The following is a 15,835-nucleotide window of genomic DNA, read 5'->3' as shown; positions in this document are numbered from 1 at the left end:
GCATATATCCCTGTGTTTCTTTTAAAATAAAACTTGTACTATCACACTGTACTTTCAAAAATGTTTATTCTAAAACGTGATCTAGTTTAAATATATTTCCAGACCACCTAAATATAGTATAAATTTATGTTATATTTTAGCTACCTTTAAAGGTAAAATCAGCCCTGGCTGGTTGACCCACTGGTAGAGTGTCAGACTGGCATGTAGGTATCCTGGGATTGACTTCTGGTCAGGGCACACAAGAGAAGCCACTGTCTGCTTCTCCACTTCTCCCCTTCTCCTCCTTTCTCTGTCTTCTCCTTTCTCTGTCTTCTCCTCCCTCAGCCGTGGCTCGATTGGTTCAATGACGTCAGTCGTGGGCACTGAGGATTGCTCCGTGGAGAGTCTGCCTCAGGTGCTAAAAACAGCTCAGCTGTGAGCATGGCCCCATTGGGCAGAGCATCAGACAGAGGCTGCTGGGTGGATCCTGGTTGGGGTACATGCAGGAATCTGTCTTTCTCCCCTCTCACTTGGAAAAGAAGAATAATTAAAAGACAATAAATTAAAATCATATATATGTATACATATATGCACATATCTGCACAAACACATAGTTTTTAATTGTAAAATCACTTTTAGTGGGAATCAAGCATAGACCTTAAAAATATTGTATGTTATCATTTTCTTCCTAGTTAATTTAATATCTTTATACCTTTTTATTATTATTTTTTTAAGTGAGAGAGACAGAGGGACAGATAGGGACAGACAGACAGGAAGGGAGAGAGGTGAAAAGTACAAAGTCTTCGTTGTGGCACCTTAGTTGTTCATTGATTGCTTTCTCATATGTGCCTTGATGGGGACAAAGACAGTAAGGGAAGGAGGGGGTTACAGGGAAGCCAGTGACCTTACCTTGGACTTCAAGGCAGCGACCTTTGGGTTCAACCCACACGCATGCCAGCGACCTCGAGGTTTCGAACCTTAGTCCTCTGCTTCCCAGGCCGATGCTCTATCTACTGCGCCATCACCTGGTCGGGCTATCCCTGTACATTTTCCAATGAAGAAAACTTTTCCCAGGTCAATCCCATGATTTAAGGTTTCTATAACTATGATCATTAAAATATACTAATGATTCAGAAATAGATTGCTGAACTTTGATTCAAATATATTTTCTAATACATTTAAATGACAGAATCTGTACATAAGATAGTTAGAAATAGTAATTTAAGGTTAAAACAGACACACTTTGCTAAAATAAAATACCGTGTTTCAAGAAGTTATGTTTTAGAAACTATTTAAAGAAATAGTATATTGTTTTAAAGTGTAAGATAAAAATCACTTGTGTTATGTAAATTATATTTTGTAGTTTGTAATTGTTTGAAGTAGAGGCTCACATGTACTTATGTTGTTTCATGATAAGCATATATTCTATTATAATAGGTTAATATCATTTGCTAACAGCACATAGATTTCTTAAGTTATCTTCTCTCCAAAGTTGGAAATATGGTACTGGTTAATCAAATGTAAGATCGGTCCATAAATGTACATATTAATGATTACTAAACCTCATAGCTCACTTTTTCTGTTTTAACAGATTAAAATATAAAATGATTTATGTTTGTTTGTTTTTTAACAGGTTGAATCAAGGGATTCGTTGAATAGTATAGCCCTGAAATTTGATACTACGCCAAATGAACTTGTTCAATTAAATAAGTTGTTCTCCCGAGCAGTTGTTACTGGACAGGTAGGTACCTGTTTTTAATGCATTGATGTTTAGTAGCCGACAGGAAAAATATTCGTTGCAGCATAGCTAATAATATAGGAAATTAAAGAATAAAAATTTTATGCATCTTTTAAACAACTCAGATTGACTCCAGAAAAAAAATTAACTGTCACTTATATTCAAATGAATTTTTCTTAATACATATTGACAATAATTGTAAATTGTCTCTTAAATTTAGGTTTCAAGAGCTTTTTAACCCTTTGAGTAGTGAGTTTTTTTTATGCTTGCTGACCTCCAGGAGTGAGTTTTTTTTTAAAAAATGAGATTAGTTCCAGTTACAGTTTTATTAAATTAAAATCATGTTTGTTTGATATCCAATTTATGGAAACAAGAAGAACATAACATTTGCCTTTTTTTAAATGTTGCCTTACAAGTTTTTAAAATAAAAATTTTGTACAGTTGTACTCTGTATGGTCAGGAGGCTCTAGGACCCACAAAAATGTTTGTACTGCTCAAAAGGTTAAATACACAAAGCTGTACGTGATAAAAACTTCAAACCTTTTTAAAGGTTACATTATCTGATCTCAGACTTCTAGCTTCTTTCTCCAGAAGCAGCCACAGTTACTAATTTGTATCCCCTTCCATAAATATTCTAGCCTCTTTTTTTTCTTTTTTTTGTGTGACAGAGTCAGAGAGAGAGACAGACAGGAAGGGAGAGAGATGAGAAGCGTCAATTCTTTTTAGCGGCACCTTAGTTGTTCATTGATTGCTTTCTCATATGTGCCTTGACCCGGGGGGCTACAGCAGACTGAGTACCCGAGCCAGGGACCTTGGGCTCAAGCTGGCAAGCCTTGCTCCAACCAGATGAGCCCGCGCTCAAGCTGGCAACCTTGGGGTCTCAAACCTGGGTCCTCTGCATCCCAGTCCGATGCTGTATCTACTGTTCCACTGCCTGGTCAGGCCTAGCCTTTTTTTAAAATTTAACTTTGACTTTGGAAAATGTTTTCTATAAGCACAGCATAATCTCAGACCTTTTTTGTATATGGAGGTTTGCACTGTTTTTATATATTTTAATTTATGTAGGCACTGTAAGCTTTATACTGTTCCTTCTCTTTTACTATGGAAACGTGGCTGTAGGGAGCACTCTTGTACATATCTTATTTCTTTATATATGGATATTTCTATTAAGCCTTTGAAGTAAAATTGCTGTAATAAAGGATATGTGCATTTAAAATTTTGCTAACTAGTACAAAATTGTTAATCTAGACCAGGGGTAGTCAACCTTTTTATACCTACTGCCCACTTTTGTATCTCTGTTAGTAGTAAAATTTTCTAACTGCCCACCATTTCCACAGTAATGGTGATTTATAAAGTAGGGAAGTAACTTTACTTTATAAAATTTATAAAGCAGAGTTACAGCAAGTTAAAGCATATAATAATAATTACTTACCAAGTACTTTATGTCGGATTTTTGCTAAGTTTGGCAGAGTAAATCTTTATAAAACAACGTACTATAGTTAAATCTGTCTTTTTATTTATACTTTGGTTGCTCCGCTACCACCCACCATGAAAGCTGGAACGCCCACTAGGGGGCGGTAGGGACCAGGCTGACTACCACTGATCTAGAGGAGCTCCCGTAGTTTGTAACGGTTGTTTCCCAGCCCTATCCTTGGTAGTATGTATTACCAAACTTTCTTAATTGATTTTAAATAGTCTATTTTCTTTATTATTATTATGGTAATAAATTTTTTTTTATTTATTGCTGAATGTCATTAAAATACTTGCTAATAAGACACCATCTGATTATTAATATTTCAGTTTGTGTTCATGTTTTCTTCCAGGTTTTGTATGTTCCCGATCCTGACTACGTCTCCAGTGTTGAGAGTTCTCCATCTCTAAGTCCCATTAGTCCTCTGTCACCAATGTCATCTGAGGCTGAATTTGATAAGACCACTGTAAGTATCCTTGTTTTTCAAAGATAACTATAAAGATATCTCACTATACATGTATATGTCATTTTTTTACTCCTACTTAGACTATTGTTAGAACAAAATTTTACCTTTTTATTTTGTTACTTAAATTTGTAAATCCAAGTTTTTAAAGTGAAGCATTTTTTTTAAACCAGACACCTTAGATTAATTTATTGTTGGTGGTTGGTCCCAAGATATTTTCTGATTCACTGATAAATAACATGTAATAATTTAACTAATGAAGAGGTGTTTTACTTAACAAACATGAGCTTATCATGATACTAAGTTCATGTTCAGTTGATTTTTATTTCAGTTTTTCTGAATATTTATCTAGTACTTAGAATTCGTGAGTTCATTTTTTCACACACCTGCCTTTTTAAAAATAATTTATTATCATCTTAATCATTCTTCCAAGTATTCCAAATAATTAATAGTGGATTAATTTAGCATTTTTAAGGAATGAATATTTTATGTTTTTTACAAGTGAATTTCAAGGAATCAGACTTTATTTGATAATTTTTAACAAAGTCTCTCTGAAAGGAGTTATGTTTTTGTGCCTTTCCTGTATAAGTTAATACTAATAACAATTTCCCATTTTTATAGTGATATAACAATTATGTTTGTAAGTAAAAGGCTCTTCTCCGTTAACTGGCTGGACTCCTGTGAGGGATTCTTCTATGTTGCTGTGTTCACTTTAGGAGACATCTTTTTCTTCTCTGCCCCAGTTTGCACTGAAAGTTTAAGATACCAAATGGTGTACTGGTAATAAAACACAAACTATTCATTTTAATTTGCCTGTAAATTATTAGTTGTTATAAATTAGTTTCACTTCTTTCATAGAGTAAAGTACATAATGTATTATTGATGACTACCTTATTTTTCATTCCATAAGACACATTTTTCCCCCCAGAAGTGGAGGGGAAAATGCCCGTGCATCATATGATCATATGGAGAAAAATATACAGTATTTTATTAAATATTTTAACACACCCTTTTTGTGTGTGTGTGTGTTTTTCCGAAGTTAGAAGCAGGGAGGCAGTCAGACAGACTCCTACATTAGCCCAACCAGAATCCACCAGGCATGCCCACCAGGGAGCAATGCTCTACCCATCTGGGGTATTGCTCCCTTGCAGCCAGAGCCATTCTAGTGCCGGAGGCAGAGGCCATGGAGCCATCCTCAGCCTCCGAGCCAACTTTGCTCCAATGGAGCCTCACTGTGGGAGGGGAAGAGAGAGATAAAAAGGAGAGAGGTAAGGGTGGAGAAGCAGATGGGCACTTCTCCTGTGTGCCCTGACCAGTAATCGAACCCGGGACTTCCACACCCTGGGCCGACGCTCTACTGCTGAGCCAACCAGCCAGAGCCTTACCACATCATTTGGTTCAGAATATTTTTTTTTATTATCCTCCTTAAAACCCTAGGTGTATTTTATGGTCAGGTGTGTCTTATGGAGCAAAAAATACGGTATTTTACTTCTTTCCCAGGTGTGTGTGTGTGTGTGTGTGTGTGTGTGTGAGAGAGAGAGAGAGAGAGGGAGGGAGAGAGGGAGAGAAGTGGTGTCTCTTTCAAATGTTTATTAGTATTAATTGGATATCTTCTTTGCATAAGCATGATGGCATTTTAGATGGCCACTTTAGAATGTGGTCACATGAAAACAATATATTATACGTATTCTCATCATTGATGAGAATGAAAGTCAGATGGAACGATAGGTATTGCTGGGCCAGATGATGGAAGACTGCCTTGTTGAACATGACCAGACCGTTTTCTCATGAGACTTAAAAAAGGGTGTGCTCTAAGGGGCAGTGACAGAGGAGAGCAGTGCAGCCTTAGGCTAATTTAGTTCGTGTTTTAAATTCTAAAGCCCAGTTGTGGAAAGCCTCGACTACAGCATCTTCCCTATGAACCTATGGGGCCCCTTTCTGTCCCTTAGCGTATTCCAAACTTGGCTTTATTGGAAGTGTAAAGTCAGAGAGATGAGAGTGCTGAAGCTCAAGGGAGTGACAGGGCCCGATGCCCTCCTACTCACAAAGGCTCTTCTCCCCGTTTCCCTGTTCCTCACTTTTGCCATGTTGGTGAATGAGGGAGAGAATAAAGCCATATGAGTGGCCTTTTAATCAGCTGTCAGAAGTGGCCCAAAAGTACCCTCTAATACAATGGTAGTCAACCTGGTCCCTACCGCCCACTAGTGGGTGTTCCAGCTTTCACGGTGGGTGCTAGTGGAGCAACCAAAGTATATGATATAAATAAAAAGATAGATTAAACTATAGTACATTGTTTTATAAAGATTTATTCTGCCAAACTTAGCAAAAATCCGACATAAAGTACTTGGTAAGTAATTATTATTATATGCTTTAACTTGCTGTAACTCTGCTTTATAAATTTTATAAAATAAAATTACTTCCCTACTTTATAAGTCAGCATTAGTGTGGAACTGGTGGATGGTTAGAAAATTTACTACTAGCAGAGATACAAAAGTGGGCGGTAGGTATAACAAGGTTGACTAGCCCTGGTCTAGTGCAACCAGTCAGGGATAAAGTCTCTCCCTGAGGTGGCTCCAGGAAAAGGGTAAGGAATGCTAAGAGTTCCTGACGTTCTCTTTACCTGGTGATAGCTTTCACTTGCTGATTGTATGTAATGGTTAGAAGTAATTTCTTTGAATAGTAATAGTGTAAAATTTAGTTGCTTTTTCTCTAAGAAATACAGTCATTACTAGATTCCAAATAATACTGTATAACTTTCTACATATCTCAAATACTTGTATCTCGGAATTGTAATTATACTTGTATCTCGGATTTATGTCTTCCTTAGAAGCAGGGATCTTATGTTTTATTAGATAAAATTTTTATTTGTATTATATTAATTAAATAATGTTTATTAGTATTGTAAGTATAGGTTTTCCCCAGAAATTCTGAGAGTTTACATTTCTAGTAATCACTGGTGAGTTTCCTGAGTGTACACCTTTGCTGTGGTTTACTTACAAAGCTAAAATGTTTGTTCCTGGCTTTGGTAGCATAAAGGATCTCAATGGATATTGAATAATTTATTTTCACATAAAAATAATATCCTTGAGAATTTCCAGGTCAAACATTTTTTCTCATTTTTTTTCTTTACATATTGACAAAGAAACACAGAAGGAGATAGAACCAAAGTGATAGTAAATAAATAGTAGCTAAATTTTTCTATATGTCAGGTACAATTCTAAGTAAACACTTCAAAGTATTATCATTTATTTCTAACCTCAAATTTATGAGATGAGCACCTGGCCTGGCTGTTCTGGTTTCCCCTGCAGATCCATTGTACTCTCTTCTGTACTCCCTGAGCTGTAGGCTGCATCATTGGGCTCCCGTGACCTTTTGCTTCCGTTGGTGTTGGTCTTTTAAGAGCACTGGCAGGAGATGAGAGGAAAAGGAGGAGAGCATGTTTATTTCCTCACTCCCTGTCTACAAGGTCACCCCAGAGAGGCTGTGTTCTTCAGCTTCTCATCTCTTGTCAGACAACCCTGTCACAGAGCCCTCTCTGGCTTGAGGCGTGTGTTTCTTCTCCCTTTGCCCTTTCAGGCTCACAGGAGATGAGGAAACCTCTGTCGTTTCTCACTGGATATTCATTTTACATTGCATACCTTTGTAAATAGGTCCATTGTTAAACTAGTTTACTCAATTCGGAATGCATCTGTTTCTTTGAGTATATGACCAATACAGTATTTATTTTACAGATGAAAAAACTAAGGGAGAGAGTTAAGTAATCTGTATCTTAAGTTCTCTCAGTTAGCCAGTATCTGAGTTAGGATTCCAACTCAGGCAGTCTGGGTCCACAGCCAGTGTTTTTAATTACCACTTTACAGCTGAAAATTGATAACCGCAGAAAGTACTATTGTTCAATAAATAATTGGGCCCAAAAAGGTAAGTAATATTTAATCATTATGAGTGTAGCAATAGTTGAGATTTTGCACTATCATATTTTTATAAGTTTCTTTAAATCTTACATTTACACTTATATTAATATACTTCACTGAAGGATGGGATATATGTAGTTAACTGTATTCTCTTTAATATAGAACACTCTTTAGTATACTGTATTTCATCAAAAAGATTATAAGAAAATTAGAGTACTTAAACATTGTCTGGATACATGGTTTTTTAAAATATAATTTTGAAAAAATACTACTAAGAGTTCCTATGAAAAGCCTAAAAAGTCTTATGGGAAGAAAAATATGTAAAGTAGCAGTAGAGCTTAGGTACACTAAAAGTTTCTTTAATCACAGGCTGTGATTATACTGCTACAGATACTAATATACTTAAAAATGCTCTTATACTTACTAGGCAGTTATAATTATAGAAACTAGGAAGTTTATAATAATAAAGAACTCTCTGAAAGTAATGTAGGAAGTTTTTACTTGACCAAAGCAAAGGATAAAGGTATAACATAATTAAATATTGTTTAAATTGATTAAAAGGTGAACAAAAGCATTGCTTTTCCTTTTCCTCCTCTACTTTCTATATTTAAGATTCTCTGGACTTTTTAATATGTTCTTATGTTCATGTAACTTAAAAAATTATTTTTGCTTGTGTGAATTTCCTAGAGTGGCGATACAAAGGGTCAGAAAATGGATGTGTTTATACGAGAAGTTTCCCTTACAGTTCTGGAGGCAAGAGGTCTGGAATCAAGCTTGTTGGCAGTGCTCCTTGTGGGGAAAATCCTTCCTTGACTCTTCTAGAGTCGGGTGTTTTCCAGCAAGTCTTGGAACCCTTTGGCTTGTTTTAGATTATTCCGGATTCTGCCTTGGTGGGCCTATGGCTGTCTTCTCCCTCCGGGTCTGTGTCCTCACACACTGGTTTCCTTTTCCTATGAGGAAATGAGTAATACTGGATTAAGGGTCCACCCTACTCCACCTGCATGACCTCAGTTTAACTAATTTCATCCATAACAACTATTTCCAAATAAGGTCATATTCTGAGGTACTTGAGATTAGGATTTAGGTATGTCTTCTTGGGTGATACAATCAACCCATAGCATTGCCTATTAAAAATTAAAAGATAATTACAGAATTTATTTTATAGAACTTACTTTTAATTTGTATTACAGAATTTAATCTCACTTATTTTTAAGAAAAAAGGAATAATAGAACATTTTTAAACTACTCAAAACTATTTTTTAAAGACATTCAGGGAATTTTTTTTTTTTTTTTTTTTTTTTGTATTTTTCTGAAGTGAGAAGCGGGGAAGCAGAGAGGCAGACTCCCACGTGCGCCTGACCAGGATCCACCTGGCATGCCCACCAGGGGACGATGCTCTGCCCCTTTTGGTCATTGCTCTGTTGCAGCCAGAGCCATTCTTGTGCCTGAGGTGGAGGCCATGGAGCCATCTTCAGTGCCCGGGGCAACTTTGCTCCAATGGAGCCTTGGCTGTGGGAAGGGAAGAGAGAGAGATAAAGATAAAGGAGAAGTGGACAGATGGAGAAGCAGATGGGTACTTCTCCTGTGTGCCCTGGCCAGGAATCAAACCCAGGACTTCCACACCCGGGCTGATGCTCTACCACTAAGCCAACCGGCCAGGGCCTGTTTATCGCCATCTACTTGAAAATTATAATTATCAAAGTCATCACTAGATCTTGTTATTTAATATGTTAGTAAAGAAGCATATATCTTACTATATCTCCAATTAAAAAGTGTTTGTTTCAATGTAATTGTTTTTCTTTGTAAACCTCTATTTTAAATATTCAGAAAAATGTTTTGAGAAGGTTCATAGGCTTCACTGAAAGAATGATTCACGGTACCAAAAAAGTTAACTCTGGCTGCAATTAATACTTTGTAGAATGGTATTGATAAAATCTTTGTAGCTTGAGATTTTAAAGGACTCTTTTAGTAAATGAGTTCTGCTAAATTTCTCTGTGTCACTGATAAACACTCCACTTTTTCTTAGCTTCCAACACCTGACGGATACATATCGTAACTGGTCTAATTAGGACCAGTGGTTTAATTCAGTGTGTGTGTGTGTGTTGTATTGGTATGTGTGGAATTGGGAATACAAGAAACGTAGTTTTCAACATTCTCGAAATGATTCATCCCATTAAAAAAATGGAAACTGTAAGTGTAAACTGTTAGAGGTCTTTACTAAATACGAAAATAGTGTTGTTCTTTCCTGTCTATTTTACGTAAGAATATTTTGGCCTGATCTCCAGAATGTGATGAGAAGGAAGAACACTTACTGACGAAAGCTATTAATTTGGATTTAATTATGTGCTTATTTTTATTTAGTTCTCTAAAATATCTTTATTATTTTTTTTAAAAGAATCCTGATATAGTCCACCCGAAAGAAACAACTCCCTCATCTGCTTTTACTGGTATTCGACCTGCACGAGTTGTATCTTCAACTTCTGAGGAGGAAGAAGCATTTACTGAGAAGTTTCTAAAAATTAATTGCAAATATATTACCAGAGGCAAGGTAACAAATAGCACCTTAGAAAAAACTTTTAATTATGTTTTATTTATTACTCAAATTTGAGAGGCATTTACATTTTAAATTGCCAACATAAGCAAATGATTGAATATTTTTAAAAAGGACTAGTGAAGCTACTAGTTTGGGTTAGTGTGAACTTTGCTCATAACAAACAATCTTGTGGTCTGCTGCAAATTATTTAAGGCAATGGGATATATATAAACTTTCTACAATAAAATACAATTAATTTGCTGTAGGTAGAATATTTCAAAAATCTGATATAAAATGACTATTCCTACGCACTCTTTGAAATGCTAACCTTGGCAAAGTTAGTGTAGCATAAATAGGAAGATTTATACTATTATTTATTGTGTACCTACTATATGTCAGAAATTTTGTTTTAATAATTTTACAACTCAAAGTAACCTTAAACAAGGGGTGGTCCTGTTCCTTCTTCACAGGAAGACTATATCAGAAAAGGTTAGTAAGTCCAAGGTTTCTCTATCATGGCCAGAATGCAAACTGAGTTTGAATCTATGTTTTATATACCACTCCTTGCTGCTTTACTAAGCAAAGACTATGTAGTCTGCAGAGGAAACAAAGTAAAATAACACAGAGTTGGAAAGTAAACTCCAGGTGTTGCTTAGAAAGTAATTTTAACATGATGCCCACTTAAAAATTTGACTACCTTCAAGTCAATTTATAAATTAGGAATATTTGAAATACAGATGGTTAGTGCTATAAGTTTCCTCCTACATACTGTTTTAATTGCATCTACAATCTCAATATGTTGTATTTTTATTGTCAATCAGTTCATAATATCTTTATTTCTTTTTCGCTCTGGAATATTTAGAGTGTTATTTTCTAAACATTTGGGGATTTTAAAATATCTTGTTCATTGAATTTTAATGTTATTCCATGCAGTTAGAGAACATAACTACTTTTTGAAGGCTTAATTCAAGACTTATTTTATAGTTCAGAATGTATTTCTTGATAAATACTACATTTGTGCTTGAAATATACATTCTGCTATCATTAAGATAGTTTTCTTCTGTATTCCTACTGATTTTCTGTATGTTCTATCAATTATTGATAGAAGGATGTTGAAATATCTTACTATAATTGTGCATTTGTCTATTTCACCTTTCATTTCTGTTTTTGTTTTGTGTGTTTTGAAACTGCCATTAGGTATAAAATTGTTTAAGATTCTTATATTGCCCTGATCGATTGACTTGTTTCATTATTGGTAACATTCTTGCAATGAAACTTACTTTGGTGGATACTTATATTCCATTTAATTAGTGTTAACATGGTTTATCTTTTCTGTTGTTTGACTTTTGGCTTATGTCTTTATATTTTAAAGGGGTTTCCATACCTTATATTAGAATTTACTCTTTGTATATGGTACATTCTGTGGGCTTTGACAATGTATGACATCTATCCACCATTACAGTATCATAGAGAATGGTTTCATTGTCCTAAAAATCCTCTGTGCTCTGCCTATTCCTTCCTCCTGCTCAACCCCTAGAAGCTATTAATCTTTTTACTGCCTTATAGATTTGCCCTTATTATAGTGTTTTTATAGATTTGCCCTTAATATAGTGTCATATAATTAGAATCATATAGTATGAGTGTATGATTTTAATTGTCTTTTTTCACTTAGCAGTATGCATCTAAGGGTCGTCCATGTCTTTTGTGACTTGACGGCTCTTTTTTTAAAATTGCTGAATAATAATTCACTGTGTGGATGTTACACATTCACCAAGTGAAGGACATCTTATTCGCTTCCAATCCGGACACTTATGAGTACAGCCACTGTAGACATTCACATGCAGGCTTTTTGTGTAGACAAAAGTTTTTACCTCATTTGAGTAAATACTAAAGTGTGCTCTTGTTAGATCCAGATCATATAAGATTATGTTTAAATTTATAAGAAGCTACCAAAATGTCTTCCATAATGGTTATATCATTTTGTGTTGCTACCAGCAGTCAGTAAGAGTTGTTGTTGCTCCACTTCATCACATTCATTGTTGTCAGCGTTTTAGACTTTAGCCATGCTAATTGGTCTTTAGTGGTAACTCATTGTTTTACTTTGCATTTCCCTAATGACTTATGATGTTGAGCATATTTTCATAAGTTTATTTGTTATCCTCTATCTTTGGCAATTACTTTGTATTTGAAAGATCTTTTCATTGAGCATAGAATTTTAGGATGACAGGGTTTTCTTTTTTCTCGGAATTTTAAAGGTGTTTATTTCAGAACTCCACTGTTTTCTGGCTTGCATTGTCTGTTTCTGAAGGACGTCTCTTGCTATTTTTATATTTGGTGTTCTGTACAAAATATAATTTTTTCTTCCGGTTGCATTTTAGATGGTCTGTTTATCACTTTTTGAGCAATTTGATTATGATATGCCTTACTGGGGTTTGTTTTTTGTTCCTGTTTTTGTTTTTGCTTTTGCTTGAGGTTCATTTAGCTTCTTGGATCTGTGGGTTTATAATTTTCATCACATGTGTAAACTTTTTGGCCATATTTCTTCAAATATTATTTCTCATTCTCCTTTATTTGGGAACTCTCATTATGCATGTTTGGGCTGCTTGATGTTGTTTCTCATAATTCAGTGGTACTCTGTTCTTTTTTTTTTCATTATGCACAATTTCGATGGCTATATCTTTATGTTCACAAATATTTTTCCCATGTCTAATCTGCTATTCTATCCAGTGTAATTTTGGTTCTGTAAGTTCAAACAGGGTCTCTTATATCTTCATAATCCCTGCTTAGCTTGAACAATCTTTCTTCTATATTCTTGAATATATGGAATATATATTAAGGTATTTTTACATCGTATATACTCTGCTTTTGACTATCTGTTTTTGGGTTATTCCTGGCAATGTAAATGTTCCTACAGCATACTTTACGATCTTCCATTAGATTGAGTTGGCATATGATACAGAAGTACAAACTGATATATTTGAATCTATTTAAAATATTAATCAAAAGGTGATTAGGATATGGTTTATATGAAGTTATTTATTTTGGTGGCCCCTGGTCGGTCTTAACTAAAAGAAATTGTATTCATAGTTTTAGATTGATTCCCTAACTGTAAATGATAAGTATATTTTATTATCTTGAACATTTATAGTAGCTTTTTTTCCATTAGTGATTATGTGACCATTTTTAGTAGGATATTTTTTTTCTTGATTATTTTTAAAGGTAGTTTTATGTTTTTAATGTTAAACCAGGTAAATTCACAGAGCTGAGTATGGAGTTGGAAGTAGGGTGTGATACCATATTACAAAGGTTTTAAGTTTTTTCTTTCCTTAGTAGCTTCAGAAAAAAACACAAGACAACTTTGAGGTAACTATTTGGGTTTTTTTAGAATTCTTTCTGTCTCTTAATTTTTACACTTATAGAATATATTGGAATGGGAGTTAAAATATGGAATTAAGGTATTTTGACTCTTTGGTTGGAATGATTGTATACTTTTCTGCTTCTATGTGAAGGGATTATAGTAAAAGCACAGATTGACTGGATTTTAAATCTTGTTCCTACCACTTAACTAGCTAGCTATGTTATTATTTAGGACCAGTCTCCCTCAACCTTAATTTCCTCAATTGTGTACTCATCTCAGAGCTGACTCTAATGACCAGATGAACAATAATGTGTATAAAGCATGGTGCATACAAAGCATGCAGTAAATTAGCTAATACTAGTGGGATGGGCTTCTTATGGGCTTAGGTTGGCTCCTTATCAAATGAGTGTTAGACTCTTCATATTCAGCATCACTATTTGTATGAATATATTTAAAACTATATAGCTTTTAATGATTAAATTAAAAGTGATTGCAGTGTACCTTGTAGGTCCTCTAATCTACCCAATTTTATAGATTAAAAAACTCAGGCCCAGAGGCCTTGCTTGCCCAAGGTCACATGCCGAGATAGTAGCCGAGTCAAGTGAAGCAGGTGTTTTTAATAATATTTTTAAAGAGATTATACTGCTTTCTTTTTATAATGGGTTGTATTGTCAACATTATTTATTAAACCTGTGTTGTGTACATAAAACTCTACTTGGTACCTCTAGTGAGGAAACCACACAGGAAGCAGTACCCGAATTAATGTAAAATATGGCCCGTGCCTTCCTGGAGTTTGCAGTCCTGTCTATGTTACTCGAGTTCTCCTGCTGATAGAACTTAGTATTTTACTGAGGCTGCAAAATTTACACCTGACTAGATTGTTTGAGGGTAAATATAATATTTTTTGTATATTGCCTCTGCTAAAGAGAATTTACTGGGAAAATCTGTTATAAACATTTCCATGAAAATGCCTTAGTGCTTGAATGTACTGCTTTTATATGTAGTAGGTGGCCTAATATCAGAAGAAAATTAGCAAAAATAGCTAGAATACTTTTTGAAAATTTAAACTTTGAAGATTAAACATGGTTTTCTTTCTTTTTTTTTTATTTTTTATCTTAGGGCACAGTCAGTGGTGTGCTGCTAGTTACACCAAATAATATAATGTTTGATCCACATAAAACTGACCCCTTGGTTCAAGAGAATGGCTGTGAGGAATATGGGATCATGTGTCCAATGGAAGAGGTGATGTCAGCTGCAATGTACAAAGAAATTTTGGATAGCAAAATAAAGGAATCCTTACCCATGTAAGAGTGTTTTTTATACTCCTTTGCAATTTTATTGCATTTAGATAGTTGACCCTAGTCTAAGATTCTTTAAGCATTTTTACTACTTTATTATAGCTTTCTTTGTTTTATTAATAATGAAACAAGTATATGTAGTTTTGAAAAGATTATTCTCAATTCACTTAGAATAGTTAGGAGTTGCTTTAGCTTAATATTTGTATATTTGGTCAGAGAACTGGATATTTAAAAGTAACCCATAATACTCATTTATTACACTGTTTACTAGATTTTAAATTCAGACATAGCATTCAGAATTCTAAATTATTTATACAAGTAATTTAAGGTAATATAAGTAATCAAGGGTAGCTTTCAAATTTTTCTTAGAAGAGCCTCTTGGGGGTGGGATTTGGAGAGGCCCCATGAGTGAAGACCTGCCATTGTTACCGCCAGAGCAGCTTTGTTTTTTATTTATTCATTTATATGTTTGCATCCTTTTTTCTCAGAAGTGTAAAACATAAGGGAGAAGATCCAAAAATTACACAAATATGAACCTTGGAATATACTGGTTGGGAATGTTTAGTTATCTGATTGTGATCCAGGTAACATAACTGTGAGACTACAGATCAGCAGAGCCTTTGCACAGAATGTGCTTGGCTAAAGGAATGACTAGAGAGAAAAGGGAGGAATAAAAAATAAAGGAGATTAAAAGGTAGGTATACACAGAAAGGAGGAAGTAGAAAGGAAAAAAATTGCTATGTAAAAGAAAAGAACTCCGCATTCCTCCTTACATGATTCTATCGACAGTTTAAAAACTAGCCTCACTCCGAAACTAAGATATATATCCCTGTATTAGTTCAGTGGGTGATGAAGGCTCTTTTAATATTAATCTCGAGGGGTAGAACTATTACAGAGGAGGAGAAGAGCAAATTATTTTTGCTTTTGAGGCTGAGTTCGTGAGTTATTAGGATACCTGTGGAGAATAAAATTCCTTTATTCAGAAAGTCTTAATTAGCCTGACCAGGTGGTGGCGCAGTGGATAGAGCATTGGACTGGGATGCAGAGGACCCAGGTTTGAGCCCCGAGGTCGCCAGCTTGAGCA

The 15,835-nt window shown here is 34.9% G+C and overlaps 1 protein-coding gene across 10 annotated transcripts in view; it reads left to right on the top strand.

The window, feature by feature from the left end:
- The window catches only part of OXR1 (oxidation resistance 1), a 535,173-nt gene that overhangs the window by 457,307 nt on the left and 62,031 nt on the right, over window positions 1-15,835 (top strand). For all 10 annotated transcript variants that reach the window (XM_066265827.1, XM_066265822.1, XM_066265824.1 and 7 more), the window contains 4 exons: window positions 1,613-1,720; window positions 3,541-3,654; window positions 9,958-10,110; window positions 14,573-14,757. In XM_066265827.1, coding sequence (XP_066121924.1) covers window positions 1,613-1,720; window positions 3,541-3,654; window positions 9,958-10,110; window positions 14,573-14,757 — 560 coding nt within the window. The remainder of the gene's footprint in view (window positions 1-1,612; window positions 1,721-3,540; window positions 3,655-9,957; window positions 10,111-14,572; window positions 14,758-15,835) is intronic.

Source organism: Saccopteryx bilineata, chromosome 3 (assembly GCF_036850765.1).
Source record: "Saccopteryx bilineata isolate mSacBil1 chromosome 3, mSacBil1_pri_phased_curated, whole genome shotgun sequence".
In the NCBI taxonomy this organism is placed as follows: domain Eukaryota; kingdom Metazoa; phylum Chordata; class Mammalia; order Chiroptera; family Emballonuridae; genus Saccopteryx; species Saccopteryx bilineata.
This window is presented reverse-complemented; position numbering and strand designations above follow the sequence as displayed.